Source organism: Panulirus ornatus, chromosome 5 (assembly GCF_036320965.1).
Source record: "Panulirus ornatus isolate Po-2019 chromosome 5, ASM3632096v1, whole genome shotgun sequence".
NCBI classification, from domain to species: Eukaryota; Metazoa; Arthropoda; class Malacostraca; order Decapoda; family Palinuridae; genus Panulirus; species Panulirus ornatus.
This window is the reverse complement of record NC_092228.1, coordinates 41,313,531-41,330,030: the sequence shown is the minus strand read 5'-3', so window position 1 is coordinate 41,330,030 and position 16,500 is coordinate 41,313,531. Positions and strand designations below refer to the sequence as shown.

The 16,500-nt window shown below is 37.4% G+C and overlaps 2 protein-coding genes and 1 long non-coding RNA gene across 6 annotated transcripts in view; 2 read left to right on the top strand and 1 right to left on the bottom strand.

Moving 5' to 3' along the window:
- The first annotated feature begins 566 nt into the window (after window positions 1–566).
- Window positions 567–7,157, top strand: LOC139748720 (non-selective voltage-gated ion channel VDAC2-like). Of its 2 annotated transcripts, none has more exons than XM_071662082.1 (3): window positions 567–724; window positions 4,195–4,399; window positions 6,172–7,157. In XM_071662082.1, the coding sequence occupies exons 2-3, from the start codon at window positions 4,201–4,203 to the stop codon at window positions 6,819–6,821; spliced, it is 849 nt and encodes a 282-aa protein (XP_071518183.1). In that variant the 5' UTR covers window positions 567–724; window positions 4,195–4,200; the 3' UTR covers window positions 6,822–7,157. The 2 variants fall into 2 exon arrangements, with proteins under 2 accessions (XP_071518183.1, XP_071518184.1); XM_071662083.1 differs by lacking the exon at window positions 567–724 and adding an exon at window positions 901–1,009.
- Window positions 1,716–16,500, bottom strand: part of LOC139748722 (uncharacterized) — a 39,083-nt gene continuing 24,298 nt past the window's right edge. Inside the window, exons 2-3 of the long non-coding RNA XR_011712808.1 lie at window positions 2,615–2,694; window positions 1,716–2,371 (exon numbers count right to left, since the gene is read on the bottom strand). This is a non-coding gene — a long non-coding RNA (uncharacterized lncRNA). The remainder of the gene's footprint in view (window positions 2,372–2,614; window positions 2,695–16,500) is intronic.
- The window catches only part of LOC139748718 (uncharacterized), a 17,717-nt gene continuing 11,391 nt past the window's right edge, over window positions 10,175–16,500 (top strand). For 2 of the 3 annotated variants that reach the window (XM_071662078.1, XM_071662077.1), the window contains exon 1: window positions 10,175–10,743. In XM_071662078.1, coding sequence (XP_071518179.1) covers window positions 10,671–10,743 — 73 coding nt within the window. In that variant the 5' untranslated portion in view covers window positions 10,175–10,670. Of the gene's footprint in view, window positions 10,744–12,678; window positions 12,718–16,500 lie in introns of those variants that run through there. The other variant, XM_071662079.1, reaches the window with a different exon arrangement.

Below are 16,500 nucleotides of genomic sequence, written 5' to 3'. Positions count from 1 at the left end.
CTGTCGAGTCACGCGACCCAACCAAACGGTATCCATTTTGTGACCTGTCAGGCTGTACGTACATGTGGCGCGCGACGGACCGCTGTCTCAAATAAAAAAAAAACGCCTCCGTGTCGCCATCTTGTCCAAATAATAATAAAGCAGGTGCTCATTACGGAGGGGGGAATTTATGGACAAGGTGTTTGCTGGAATTGCATTTTGAATTTGGCGGTCAAGGTGGACTTAGAGAGACATGTTGAGGGAAGCCGTGCGCCGAGGCCTGTAGTCCCTGTGGCGCCTCCTCCATTGCAGGGTTAAGAATGGAGAACAAATAGCCCAAAAACTATTCTCGACTCTACCTCATGTCTTACAAGACCTGGGAATACATAATGAATATTAATTATAAATTATGATATAGCTACTGTTCCAAAAAGGTAATCAATTATTTACGAAATGACGCTGAAGTGGAGCAACTGCCTCCATTTCTAATTCGATTGATGCATCGTTATGGAAAATCTTTAGATAAACGAGGCCAATTAGCATACCTCATTCACTTTGATAATTATAAACGAAAGATTAGAATTAATAATAATATAATAAATATCTAGTTAATAGTTATATACGATAATAGTCGTTAATAGGTGGAGAGGAAAGAGTTGCTCCACTTCAGTTCTGCGTGCGAGCTGGTCTGGTCCTCCTGCCCAGCTGATCCACCGACAACCTTCAAGACACCAGCCACACTTAGGTAAATATTGTCCCCCTTTTTTCCCCCTCCCTCTCTCATCACTTGGCCCTCGCCCCACTGCTTGTATTACCCCTCTCCCGAGTGTCTTGTAGGCCAGTGCCGGCCTTGGGGGGTGAGGTTGAGGAGGGGAAGAGGTTGGGTTTTGATGGGGTGAAACGTGCTCTCAAAAATGGGGTGTTGGTGGTTGGTGGTAGCAGACGACGCACCTTAGAGCCGGCTCCACCTACGGAAACTCCACTACTTCCACCTCTATCAACCTCGTTACGCCGCCTAACGACGTCATTGGCTAGTCAGTCGTTCCATTGTACTTACTATTACCTTTATTACCAGTTTCCATGTTCTATTCCGTCTCCTTGGAATACCACCATTACAGTAGGGTTATGTAATGCTGTAATGGGAGAGCATAAGGGCGAAGCGGGTGTTCGGTACACGCTAGATTTCGCCCTTCCGGCTCCCCACCGTGGTTGTGTAACTTTATTGACGCAAGACACTGTCCACACCTCAAGTGACAAGAGAAGGTGTTACTTTCACGACGTAAGTCATACTGTGACAGTGAAGACGAAATGCAAATATTTTTAAAAAGTCAATTATGTGAAAAAACGTGAAATTTTGACAGGAGGCAACCGGCTAATTGCACTTATCATTACACCACCACACTACAGTAGGTGTGGCACTTCAACACTTCAATACTGTCCATAAAAAAAGACATGACCTTTAAAATCTGACATTTTCATTCATTATTCTTTTGTTTGAGGGTTTGCAAGACCGGCATATTTATTCCAGCCAACTCGTGTATTTCAGAGCAAATATTGGATTTTACTTTGCAATTTCGAGATTCTATGACTAAATTTGTAGATTTGGGGGACCAAACCATTGCCTGGATTTTTTTTCTTACGAAATTACCCAGAAAACGAGTCGTGGTTGAATACATTTTGATGATGTTGCAAGAGGATTGCCTACATGCTGAGAGAGAGAGAGAGAGAGAGAGAGAGAGAGAGAGAGAGAGAGAGAGAGAGAGAGAAATTATATACTTTACCCGAATCATGACAATATACTTTACCTGAATCATTGTCATTTGCAGAAATAAAAATAAACCTCAAAGTAAACTAACTAGGCCTTTGAAGTCCAGGGAAAATATGGGGTAAACAGCTGTCTCATCTATACAGTTTATCTGAAACATTGTTTCTACTTTTGTAACAGAAAAAAAAAGATATATATAAAACAGAACTAGCAGGAATATTTAAGGGCCTCCAGCGAGTAATTTGCTATGGCTTCACACTTTGCGTGTTGACTTTCACAAAATTATTGGTCGTGCCGGTGGCTGACATTTAATCTCTACATGGGACTTTATTGGGGTTCTATAATAATTTTTCATTATTATTAAAATCTCAATAAAATCTCCACGGAAAACCAGGAAGATATTTGCTGTTGGTCGTCATCCCTCATATGATCAGCACAATGTTATGTACAGCTAAAGATAAAACTAAATTTTATCTTACCTTATCACTGATTATAGATTTTTCGTCTGCGTTGATGGGATGCTGAAACCACTCCTTTACTTGAAACAGCACCTTTTGAAGAAAGATTCCGCAGAATGCTTAAAGTACCGATTCCTTTCTCCATATGTGACGCCACACACATTCGGTACTAAAAGATAAGTGGTCAGTATTAGACATTTCATAATGAATATATAGATAAATTATTCGATAATAAGTAATTTTCTTCCTGTTAAAAAAAAAAGTAAATAAAAATCCAATTGTATTACCATTACTTTATAAATTATTGTGTTAGAGAACAACATACCACAAACTAAATACTGTCTTTATCGGGGAGGTACTCAAGTATATTTTTGGAAATGTCAAATCTTAGGGTTTTTTATTTGCCAATTACCTTGTCCAATCCTTTTTTTCTCTTGAATCTTGTGACGCATACTGGCTTCCACTTGATACAAATGTACAGCTGCATGCTATCTGAAACGAGGGAAATTCGCATGAGATACATTTAACGCTCTGAAAACGAAGGTATATAAATTTTTGAACATGTTTTCATTATTAACTCGTGTTTTCCCCCTCCTTCATATCTCTCTTCAGTACCGAGATAAAATATTACTACTATGAAAACTCCACACACCTAACTGATTATGCAAAACATGGAGTTCACTAGTCGAATGAAAATTCCAAAGCTAGAACATCGGCATCTTTTTATTAATGAATTACCTTTTTCTTTCTTTTGTGGTTTATGAAACACTGTATGGACATAATGTGGTGCCTGAGGGTAACCATTACCATCTGTAGGTCATGTAACTTCCTAACACACAGTACCAAGAGCTTTGGACATTAATTCTATGTTCCTGTGGTAGTGTAGTCTTCAGAAAACAGAATAACTTTGGTGAAGTATAAGTTAGAGCTTCCTTTCATACTCTCGTACTAAGGCAATAGTTGTAAGAGTTACGAAGATGGAATAAGGAGGGGTTGATATGAAATTACGTGACCGCATTTACAGAATCAATGGAATCTATGAAAACTGTACCTAGTAGTCAGGATGCATTGGTATTTTAAATATTCTAGCTAATACTTTACACGCAACCATGATTGAACATCTTGCCAAATGGCAGCAAATGGAGACAAATAGGTGACAAGGTAGCTGTTTTCATGACTACCTAGCTTTCCCACAAGCACTTAGTCCTCGACAGTGGACATTAATGTTTGTATATTTCTAGAAATCTTGTTACAGGTTAGATATTTATTAACCCAAAATATCTGATCCTCACAATTTCATCAATGTTACTATTACTATGTTACCCACAGAGACATAACCCAAACCTTTCCGTTTACATTACCTTGAATGATAACCAGTCCCACTCGACAGAACACTAACCGTCCTTGGTTTCACACATGAAGCACACTTGATATTCACTCCACACATTACAGGCAAGAGCATGAAAGCCATAAACAAACTAAACAACCACCAGAACACTCACTGGTACTAGTTTTCGACAATACAAATCTTCCCCATCCTTGTCATACAAATCATCTGTTACACTTTAAACTAAGCTTTACATGCCATAAACTCCAGAGGTTCTACCTCTTACACTTATATTTTACCATGTAGGCATTTGGATTTTCTAGTGGTATTTGCATTACCTTCCTTGTCCACAAATCTGGCATATCATCCAGTTTGCCTTCTTATAAGTTCAGAGAACAGTTTGTCTATTTTTTACTGGGTTAATAATTTATATATAGTTTCATATTCCCATTTTCTTGTTCCAAAGAGGGCAAATCAAGGACATCTGCTCCTGTCCTAGCTGCTGCAATTTTACTCAGGTCTGATATTATTCTTGTTCCATTCCATTAATTTCTGTTGCTCCGTCAGTAAATATCTCACTGTTTACATATTACAAGGCAATTTTGTACTAAAAGGTAATCACATACACAAAGACTAGCATAATTATAATTGACATTTTTTTACAGAACAAGATGGCTCCACCTGTGTATGCTGATCTTGGCAAGTCTGCCAAAGATGTTTTTGGCAAGGGTTACCACTTTGGTTTGCTGAAACTTCAGTGCAAGAGCAAAACCAACACTGGAGTGGAGATCACAGCAGGTGGAAACAACTCCTTGGAATCGGGAAAGGTTGCTGGTAATCTCGAGACCAAGTACAAAGTGAAGGAGCATGGTAAGTCAGAGTTTCTTCGTTTTAACATGATTTTTTTAGTACAATAAGCACACCACTAAAAGTTTCTTGGTTTTATTGTTATGAAGATGAAACCATAACAGTGTAAAGATTTCATTTCATGAGTAGAAATGAGATGCTATTAAGTGTAACAAATCACCAGTCCTAGCCGTCAACTTGATCATTTTTAGCACGCAAAGTAGTGGAATTTTGACAGAACAGTATGGCTGTATTATTAGTTACACATTAAATAGTGAGCAGCTTGGCTTTGTATTAATTTACCTCTATCATATACTGTCTGTTGATGTTAAAAAGAATTATAGTATCTTGACTCTAAACTTTCAATAAATGCAACTGAATTCAAACAGCAACATACTACTGGGTCTTAACAAGGCTGTTTGTGATCATGAAAGAGAACAGAAACTTAATAGATCAATGTGATAAGTGTAGAAATTTTATTTTTTTTTTAAAGGAAGACCTGTAAACTTAACATGTCACTAAGGAGGTGCAAACAATGTTGACTTTGGTTTTATCAGTGTGGATTTAGACACACTAGTGAAAGTCACTGTGGAGCTAGTTTATTCTGAATCGTGCTTAAAAAGTCTCTGGACTGGAATCTTTCTCAGTGTGTGACTATTCTAGGTTTGGAGAGCTTCTGACCAAATGCCAACAAATAAGGTTAAGGAAGCTTTGTAAGATCACATTCGTGGAGCACCAAAGAGATTGGTGAAACCAGTTAAACATGTAACATTAAGGTTAGCAACACCCAGGCCCTGTGGTATATTGGTTACTGTCTAAAGACCAACCAGTCATTAAGGTTACCAAACGAACTTCAAATATAATCATAAGGCAGTTACTTGAAAATCAGCCGATCTTTAAGGTTATCATTATCATGTGTTAGTGTTCGTAAAGAAGTTAGTCGAGAAGGATGTAGAGTGAAGCATTTTAGTGTTTCGTGCTTCCTGCTGTTAGATTTTTTAATGAAATAGTAAAAACAGGGTACGGAAATTATGAATTAGTGATATTATTTGTACGTACAAGACTATATTGGGATAGTCAGACCATACATGTGAATTGACCTGATTCATTTGGGTTACTGAAAGATGAGCTGTAAAACAGAAATAATCCATTTTGGGCCCATTGCTGGTATTATAATGATCTTCACCAGTGTTCGAGTATTCTGTTCACAGTTGTGTATTTTCCTCTTTACTGATACTCCATCCTCATTGGATATTGGGCTAATATAGTGAAGGCTTTGGTTGTGAGTCCTCACTAAAAAAAGATTTCAATAAATGCTTTCAGCAGTATTGATTGCTTAGAAAAGAATATCTTTCAAGTAACTGGCTTAAGCTTAGTGTCTTCATTGTATGTTTGAAGCAGTCACAGGGAAGGTTGGATGCCCTTTACATGTAATGAAGTTTCCCCAAATTAACATGGTAAGTCACAGGATGGGGTTATGTAACTAAGTGGATTTTCTTTTAATGTGCTAGACTTTCTGTGTGCCAAGCTTGCATTCAGTTTTTGTAAACTGTTTTTCTTGTCTCAAATTATCTCCAGTTTCGGGTATTATTATACTGACAGTGTCTGATTCAAATACGTAAGCTTTCCAGGTTGAACATACCAGACGCTGTAGTTTATATTTTAAAGCTCAAAACAATTATTTTTACTAGTCATAAGTATTAGATGGGAAGATTCATTTAAAGTTGATTTTGTATCATTCCAAATATTACTTTTTTATATAAGCCATAGAGAATATAGCTATCTGTATTTTTCAGGTCTGACATTCACCGAGAAGTGGAACACTGATAACACCTTGAATACAGAAGTAGCGTTGGAGGACAAGGTTGCTAAGGGTCTTAAACTCGTTCTCAACACTACCTTTGCCCCACAGACAGGCAAAAAGTCTGGAGTACTCAAATCAACATATAAGACTGATGCTTTGGCTGTCAATCTTGATTCCACGTTGGATATTGGTGGCCCAGTTGTGAATGGTGCTGCTGTGTTCAACTACAAAAATTGGCTCGTTGGTTATCAGATGTCCTTTGATACCGCCAAGTCCAAGCTGACCAAGAATAACTTTGCTGTTGGCTTTACAAACCCAGATTTCATCCTCCATACGTATGCTAATGATGGGGCAGAATTTGGTGGCTCTCTCTACCACAAAATTAACCCTGAATTAGAGGGTGCAGTCGACTTGGCCTGGTCAGCTGGATCCAACACTACACGTTTCTCTATCGGGTGTAAGTATGCTCTGGACAAGGATGCTGCACTACGAGCTAAGGTGAATAACTCCTCTCAGGTCGGCTTGGGTTATCAGCAGAAGGTCCGTGACGGTATTACACTAACTCTCTCCACTCTAATTGACGGGAAGAACTTTAACCAGGGTGGACACAAAGTTGGTTTGGCTGTGGAGCTCGAGGCCTAAACCTGCAGCAAAGTTGAAACTGCTGGGGTCTAATGATCACTGCATGTTGATTATTCCGAGAGAGATGTGGAGAAGTCAAGGGAACTAAGTTCACCTGGGATGAATTGTCTTGATGGGGTGGGGGACCTTCAGCTGCATCATTACTGCTACCAGGTGTCCATATACGCTAAGTCATAGATTCCAGTAGTGTAAATGAGCATTGTACATTAAACATTTACCTGAGCGTCTGTACATTATTAAGGTTTTTATCCTCGCGTGGTGGCAACTTCAGCGAGTTGTGACTCATTTTGCAGCTTAATCTGTCTTATAAAATATCTTCAATAAATCTTAACTGGTCTTGTGGAGTTTTGTTACCTTCGGTCACAAGTATTTGCAGGACTGTAACTGATAAACTTAATGAAATTTTTGAATAAAGGTACTTATGGATTATACATATAGTATTATCATGCAAGCATTAGCACTGTTAACAGCCTTTACATATGTGAACTGGATACATGAATGCTCCAAAGAAACTATTTATCACATTGTTATCCACTGTTCAACTTCATAGAGCTTCGTTACTTGCAACATTTATTAAACCTAAGCTTTGCTCAGATCAATCCTCTGCAATACCTTTGACACTTCAGTATTAAATGCAGTAAAATTAAGCTATCATTAGGCACAGTGTATACTGTAAGTTGAAATTTTATATGTCATGGCTTTCAAACTGACTTCTGTATCTCCATTACACGATGTGAGAAGGATCAATTGTACACTTAATTGTTAATCTTGGAATGGATGATGGAATCTACCAATGAGGTTGACAAAGGCAAATATTAGGATATAGTTTCACTTTTGAACTTCGTGATATCCATGATCTGATTGTGCCTTAAACTCACAAAATGCATGAATGGGATAATGATGATTAGGGTGTCAGCTGCCCATGCCATCTCAGCTAACATAGGAAAAAAATAAGGCTTTATCATATCAACAGAACAAGTCCGGAGTACAAAATCAATCATTAATCCTCGAATTAACGATAAATTTTGTGCAATTAAACCACCATAAAGAAGCTATTCTTGTTGCAAACACGATTCCCCATAACCAACCATTGTAAATCACTTAGAAGTTCACATGTCACGTAGTTACAAAGACTAAAGGTTAAACTGATGTCATGTGGCCTAGAAAAAAAAATGCACTCCACAGCAATAACTGAAAAAATAGTACATAAAGGGCTCCCTCCCCACTATATACCAACATGCCGAGAAAAAAAAAATCTTGCAGGATTAATAAGCCCGAAGGAAATTTTAGTAAGAAAATCTTGAGGTAGAATAAACATGACTGTCATGCATGCCTCCACATTTTATAAAAAAACAATAGTAAGAATAAGCTTGAGTTTTCCTGGATCCTATTGCAATCTTAGCCTATCTTAGTTAATACGGCATCAGCAACCTCCGTGTTAACTCTACAAATTATTCAGCCCTACATCAATATCGTTGATATATGATAAAAAATTCAGGCCCAAGGATGGATCCCTGGGGCACCCCACTAGGAACGGGTGACCACAATAATGATTCCCCATTCATTACGACCCTCAGCCTCCTATCACCTTACTAGCCTTCGATCCCATTTCCTTTGCAAACACTAGTAATCCCCAAACGATCCAATTGCCTTTGCAAACACTAGTAATCCCCAAACGATCCAATTGCCTTTGCAAACAGTAATCCCCAAAGCCTGGACCTTGAGCATCAATTTAACGCAGGGGACTTTGTCAAATGCTTTCTGGAAGTACAGAAATATACTAGCCATTGCTTATGTCTTGTGGGATACATTAATTACTGTAATACATACTGGACAAGTGTTTAAGAATGATTGTAACAACGAATGAGAAAAAAAAATGGAAAATTATGAAAAGACTTGGTATAGTGGGAGTGAGGATGAGGAAATAAAGGACTCTATGTAGGGAAGAGAATACAGAGCAAAGAGAGGAGCATTATAATGCTCTTAAAGAATGGAAAAACTGGGGAGGGTACAGATGGAGTATATGATGTTTTTGAAAGTAAGAGGAGCCAAAATACGAAGATGATAAATGTCTGACGACTACACGGAAGCAGTTAATGGTCCAGTAAATAAATTCATAATTACATTACTAAGTCTCCTTAACATAGCTGGAAAAGTAGATAAGTTAATATCTAAACAGGATTAGTGGATGGATTTTTGGAAAAGTCTGGTTTGCAGACTCGACTTTAACACAAGAGCAAGGTAATATTATGGGTTTTCGAGGTGACAAAAAAAATATATTGACCTAAACAAAAAAAAACGTCGGCATATAATATGAAATATATAATGATTATTCAAGATACAAACACTGTATAAGGGATAGAAATATTATCTCACCAGCGGTACACATAAGCTTATTACCAACTCTAATCAAAACTGCTCATTATACACTCCACACACACACACACACACACACACACACACACACAACAAATTCAAAAACTTAACAATTTACTGTTAATGTTTCCTACACATACCTGAAATAACAATGACAAAACTATGTATGAATCTTGCCAAAAAAAACAATATATGTGTGGTTTTAAGCCATAGTATTCAAACCCAAATATGCAACCGTAAACCTACATATCTTATGAATTCCCATCATGTTATGTATTGGTGACATGTGTTATTCAACATGTGGCCATAGGTGGCGCTGGGTCAAGATATGGTGGACTTCAGCAACCAAAATAAATATATAACGACCAATCTTAACTTTTTACTAATAAAATGTTAAAAATCTTGACTTCACGAGTGTGATATAGGTAAGTTAATCATCACGAAGATCATTACAATAAAGTAATTATTCATTTTATATGGAAATCGGAGTGTGGCTCCCCAATGGGCGGGGCTTAAGAGTTGCCAAGTACGTCTTTCCAGTTTTACCAAACCATTTTTCATAACGTTATTCAATCGATTATTAAGCAATTTCATATTTCTTTACCTTCATGATTACGATGGAGGAGAAGTGTGTGTGTGAGTGTGAGTTTTGCTGTATCATTTGCTCCATGACGTGAGAATATATAAAAGCCAACACTGTATAACTGGAAAGTTCCAAATCTCATAATAATAACAGGTAGCTGGCAACCCACCTCACGAGGTTAACGTGACACGTTTATAAAAATAGATGGGGGAAAAAAAAACGCCATATGTGTTTTCAGAAAACGATTTACCCAGACGCAAAGTGAATATGTAAATTAATAACAACGCTAATAACGTCAAGTAGAGTGTATTAATAACGTCCATGTGGCAATAATACCAGATAAGAGACGCCATTTTTATGGCGAAGTGTAAACTCTGCCAAAAGACGTCTCCCCCCCCCACACACACACCCCAGAGCACAGACAGTGAGTCAGTATACCACGTTGTTAACTGCAAAAGACAATTAAGTGGTCATTTAGAGACAACTGAGTGTTAATTACTGGCATTACTATAAGGCGTTCAACCGTCCATACAGTGCAGCGACCAGGTAGTAGCCTAGTGTGTCTGAAAACAGAGGCGAAATACAGGAGGGGAAAACCTGGATGGAATGAAACCACAAAAAAATGGCTTAAAAGATATTTGAAGAAGAGGGAAGTCATTATTTTCCCCCAGACTTTGGAGGCTGAAGGTCAAACACCAGGTTAATATTGTGGACATTTTCCCCCAATACGAGTGTGTGTGTGAGTGAGGGAGTCGTACGTAAACCACCAGTGGAAACAACACTTGTGTTTCCACGTCTCTACTCCTCCCCCCCTCCCATCTGGCGAGTGTGCTGCGCGCGCATGTTGCGCATGGTGGCCACAAAACACTGCATGACGCACGCATGGCATAATGATTCACGTTAAACGGCAAAGTGCATGTTCAAGAATTATGTTGCTGGATTTTAGAAGCCAACCCATGGAAAGTAAGTGCTGTCACACCATCTGTTTTCTATGTGCATTAATTCATTATGTGTAGAAATCATTGAAGTCCATGAAAAACGTCAATGTATTACTTCGTTTTCTTCAAAACAGAGAAATTTCTTAATTGAAAAGGGGGAGTGAGACAAATTCAAACACTGATTCGGGAGTTATTCTAATTCTATACACTATACATATATCTATAAATTCTTATTAAACACTTAATATATTATATACTTATTAAACACTTATTATATACTCCCCAGGGACGCATTAAGTCGACCAAGCAAACAATTATTCCAATTTTCGAAATTCGAATTTTCAAAAAGTGTCAACACATATATAAATTGGGTTGTCATTAACTTTATGGTTCATCTAATTAAGCATTAATTTAATATCACATCGGGTATAATTCACCGAGATGTTGATTAAGCAACATGCAACGTGTTTAATTTTAAAATGGCTTAATATTAAGGTAGTTTGAAGAGAGTAATATATTAACACACAATTAAATCGAACCACATTTTCCACGTTATCATATTGTAACAATATGTTTATAACCAATGTCTGTTGTCGCGATTCTATGGTCAATATATATCCTTAACCCCATTTTAAGAGAAATTTGTGGTAATTAAACAGAAACTTTTGAATAAATTACTTTTTTCTCAAGTTTTTGGAGACTATTTTTCGAAATCAAATGTTGTAAAAATCTTACACAACAGTTGTAAGAAATACCTTACAATCTATTCATTTTCTTTCAATCAGTTTCTATGTGTATAGAATAGAACGGAATAGAACACGTTTATATGCTCACACTTTTGCAGAAAGTAAATATATTGAATATGTACTTCACGATAGTTATTATAGTACATTAATTCATATAAATATACTAAACACTGCTCACAAAACCATGATTTTAAAGCAACATTAATATTCCTGCGTTTAAAATAATTACTTTAATTGGATTGGGCTAAATATATATATGTAATAGTTTTAAATCTATTAATTACGCATCTTTTTTTTTTGACACTTGATCTATGACATGGTATTCAATGATAATACTACAAGCTATTCCTCCATACTTTATATCTATTCAAACAACAGTAACTACAAATTAACCATGTTAACAAGCTGTTATTGCTATGTAGTAATCCACTGACCTTTTAAAAGCCTTAACTGCCTCACTGATTTAAAGTCATCATATGTGCACATAATGCATGTTATGAGAAGGTATGATTGCTACCGAAATATATATATATATATATATATATATATATATATATATATATATATATATATATATATATATATATATATATATATATGTGTGTGTGTGTGTGTGTGTGTGTGTGTGCAGAACCATAGCCTAAGCGGAAACCATTATGTACACCAGTTATCCCTATCTTCATGTGTGGCGAGGTGGCGACGGGAATGGATGAAGGCAGCAAGTATGAATTATGTACATGTGTGTATATGTATATGTCTGTGTACGTATATGTATACGTTGAAATGTATAGGTATATATATGTGCTGTGTGTGGACGTGTATGTATATACATGTGTATGTGGGTGGGTAGGGCCATTCTTTCGTCTGTTTCCTTGCGCTACCTCGCACACGCGGGAGACAGCGAATACGTATTATTTATATATATATATATATATATATATATATATATATATATATATATATATATATATATATATATATATATATACACACACATATATTCGGCTAGGCGTGTGTACCGCATGTGTATGAGTGTGTGTGTGTGTGTGTGTGTGTGTGTGTGTGTGTGTGTGTGTGTGTGTGTATACGTGTGTGTGTGTGTGTGTGTGTGTATACGTGTGTGTGTGTGTGTGTGTGTGTGTGTGTGTGTGTGTGTGTGTGTGCGTGCGTGCATGCGTACGAGAGGGCCAGCTAGCCCGGCAACCAGCGCAGTGCTGGCCCGGCTTTCGGCATGGATAGCGTCGCTGCCAAACGTAAGGTGATATCTAGTGTGCCGATCTTCCCCCACGAGGGTGGGGGCCCTGTCAAACCCCCCCTATATACATTTAGACCTACGGGGGCTGAAGAAAATAGTGACTACAATATAAATCGATGAATAATGGCCCTCCCGTGTGTGTGTGGAAGTGAGGGAAGACATAATAACATGGGTTAGGTCCGCTTCCCTCCGCTCAATAGCGCCCACACGGACGGAAAATTGATCATACTGGACCACGCTGGCCTCAAAGTGAACCCGAATATTTTGGAAAACAAAAAAAAAATAATAATATTCAGATGAAATGATTGATATTTACGAATATTTAGATGTGATGGCAATGATAAACAATATTTGTGAATGTCAACAAAACAGCCATGTTGTGGGTGTTGTTGACAAAACAAACATGAAACAAATATTGCTGGATATAGCAAGAGTTAACTACACGTTTAATATAAATTATATATATATATATATATATATATATATATATATATATATATATATATATATATATATATATATATATATGTCATGGCCATATGTGGCTTTCTCTGCCTTATGTAATTTTGACCAAGGCTAAATTCATGAAGATAACAGTGAGTGATATGAATTAATTTATATAACGTAATTTACATGGTGTAAACCCGAGTTCTATACACATCACACATTATTTGAAATTAATATACGCGTGATTTTGTGTGTGTGTGTGTGTGTGTGTGTGTGTGTGTGTGTGCCTATAGCAAGTGAAGTGTACATATTGCGTTTAAAGTGACTGATGTGTATATCGCGTGTATACATACACACTGGCCACACATGGATCTATATATGTACATGTGAGTGTATTTATAGCAACAGTGTGTGTGTGTGTGTGTGTGTGTGTATGTGTGTGTGTATGTGTATAATCAACCTATTGATTTTATACATTACGTAGAGGGAATTTTACTCTTGCCCTTTCTGTATTATGATACATCTTCCTACACTAATGTACTACATACACATTCATAAAAATTCATCCTTTTCATCTAAACAAATCTCATGTTTAATATTATATTTATAATCTCTGGTTGTTCTAGCTTCGTATATATATATATATATATATTTGTTTTCTGTTAACATAACTGGTATAATAACTTGTGGTTTGTTATCAAATCAAACCATTATCGTATTTACTTCATGGTGGAATATTATTTAGCATGTAACTTCCGTCTTTATAACTTGTTATATACTCTTTAACAACTTTAACAACTCTTTAACAACAATAATTCGTTATCCTATTTAGCCTAGCACCATCTCTCTCTCTCTCTCTCTCTCTCTCTCTCTCTCTCTCTCTCTCTCTCTCTCTCTCTCTCTCATTTCATCGTTTGGAGCCTATGTATGGAACCCCACTCGAGAGGTAACGACTAGTTATGACGTAATGTACGATGTAAAGAGGCTGTTGGGTAGTTCTTTGTGACACCACATAACGAAGTGTGACCTCCATATTTAAATGCCATCAGACACATTTAAATGCCATCAGACACATTCAAATGCCATCAGACATATTCAAATGCCATCAGACATATTTAAATGCCATCAGACATATTTAAATGCCATCAGACATATTTTAATGCCATCAGACATATTTAAATGCCATCAGACATACTCAAATGCCATCAGACATATTTAAATGCCATCAGACATATTTAAATGCCATCATACATATTTAAATGCCATCAGACACATTTAAATGCGATCAGACACATTTAAATGCGATCAGACATATTTAAATGCCATCAGACACAGACACATTTAAATGCCATCAGACACATTTAAATGCAATCAGACATATTTAAATGCCATCAGACAGATTTAAATGCCATCAGACAGATTTAAATGCCACCAGACACATTTTCATCACCAGCCACACAAACCCTAGGTTCAAAATGTCTACCCCTCCCATACACAAATTCTCCTGTGGTTTATCTACTTATGCATCTACCACTACTCCACCTTTAATTATCTACCTAACACATTTATCATTTAACACTCCTAACCTCACCTTATGAACCCTTTGTTTACCCACCGCTTTTTTTTATTCCTTTTAACTACAATGTTATGTATTTTGATGTGTTGGCCATTGTGTGTATGGTACGTGGTATGGCACTTCCTAACTACGGCTTGCATTATATTCATGGTAATTATATGGCTGGACCACCACCCCATTAACTACCTATTTCTCATTTGTACTATGTCATGTTTGACTACAATATGACTAACAGGTCAAATATAATCACCAGGTCAAATATAATTAATTACTCTCGCTTATTTTAGCCTTATTTTTAAACTCAATGTTTTTTTAGGTGTTATTTTTATCTTAAATTCCATTTTGGCCAACGTGTTCTGACCCCTTTAATACTTCGCACATTTTAAAAGCGTTTTGATGCAACGTGTGTGTGTGTGTGTGTGTGTACATAGTCAATGTTATACGTGTATGTTAAGTGTGTGTGAGTGATTTGCATGCCTACGTCACTTTCATATTTCACGTGTATAAAACCCTCTATTTTTCTAAATGTTAAAGTATATATATATATATATATATATATATATATATATATATATATATATATATATATATATATATATAACCACACGCACAACATATTATCACAACAGCGAATGTTAACAACACACACAAAAGTTGTAAGAAGTTGTAGAACAGGGAAAAATTCAAAATAGGAGGCACACACACAAGACGTTTTCTTTCAACCCTGGAGGATCCAAGTCTTGTTACGATACGTTCATACGTGAACGACGCTATGGGCAGACGACCGAACGACCCCTGATGGCCTTGGACGGTCAGGTCAAAGGTCAGGTCACCACAACCAAGGGTTGTGCCTTCCTGCCCAAAGGGGCATAAGGTTGAAATTCGGTGTTAAAATCGTTCTTCACCCAAACAATGTGCAAACACCGTGCTTGTAATGCTCGTTGTGTACGTGTAACGTAAAGGGGTTGTGAAATACCAGAGGGGGTCATGGAATATCCCAGAGGGTTGTGAAAGATCCCAGACGATTATCGAAGATCCCATGTGGGTTGTATATGATCCCTGGGGGTTGTATATGATCCCTGGGGGTTGTATATGATCCCAGAGTGTAAGATTTTTTCACAAGTTTGTATAACATTCACGAAAGGTCTCAGTAATGGTACAGGGTTGTGGTACACACACACACACACACACACACACGAGAGAGAGAGAGAGAGAGAGAGAGAGAGAGAGAGAGAGAGAGATTATGAGACTTCCTGTGTGATTGTGTCTCTGGAAAAAGGTTAAAATAACACGAGGTTGTGGGCACGACACCCCCCGGGAGATCGTCCCCCCCCCCCCGCCAGTTGTAACGTTAACAACCAGGTTGTTGGAAAAGGGGAATGGCCTTGTGGTGGTCAAAGCCTGGTGTGGTTGTGGGTGGTGATTACCCAGTGTACAAATAGGCCTCCATGTTGGGGTGGGTGGGGTTGTACAAGACGAAGGGAAGGTTGTAACAACCCAGGAATTGACTTAGGATGGGTTGTTGTTATTGTTGTTGTTGTTGTTGTTGTGAGGCGCGAGATCTCTGAAGACAATGTTTGAAGGTTTGTAGATGGTGAGATTAGGTGCCAAAGAGGTTATGCGAGGTTTTGGGGGTTGTGAGGTTAGGTTAGGTTAGGTTAGGTTAGGTTAGGTTAGGTTAGGTCCCAGGAGGTTAGGTTAGGTTAGGTTAGGTTAGGTTAGGTTAGGTTAGGTCCCAGGAGGTTAGGTTAGGTTAGG

What these genes read in the sequence shown, in the direction of transcription:
- LOC139748720 (XM_071662082.1), top strand. Translation starts at nt 4,201, where the DNA reads ATGGCTCCACCTGTGTATGCTGATCTTGGCAAGTCTGCCAAAGATGTT. An exon ending in GTACAAAGTGAAGGAGCATG is followed by an intron (nt 4,400 to 6,171) that starts GTAAGTCAGAGT and finishes TGTATTTTTCAG; the next exon opens with GTCTGACATTCACCGAGAAG.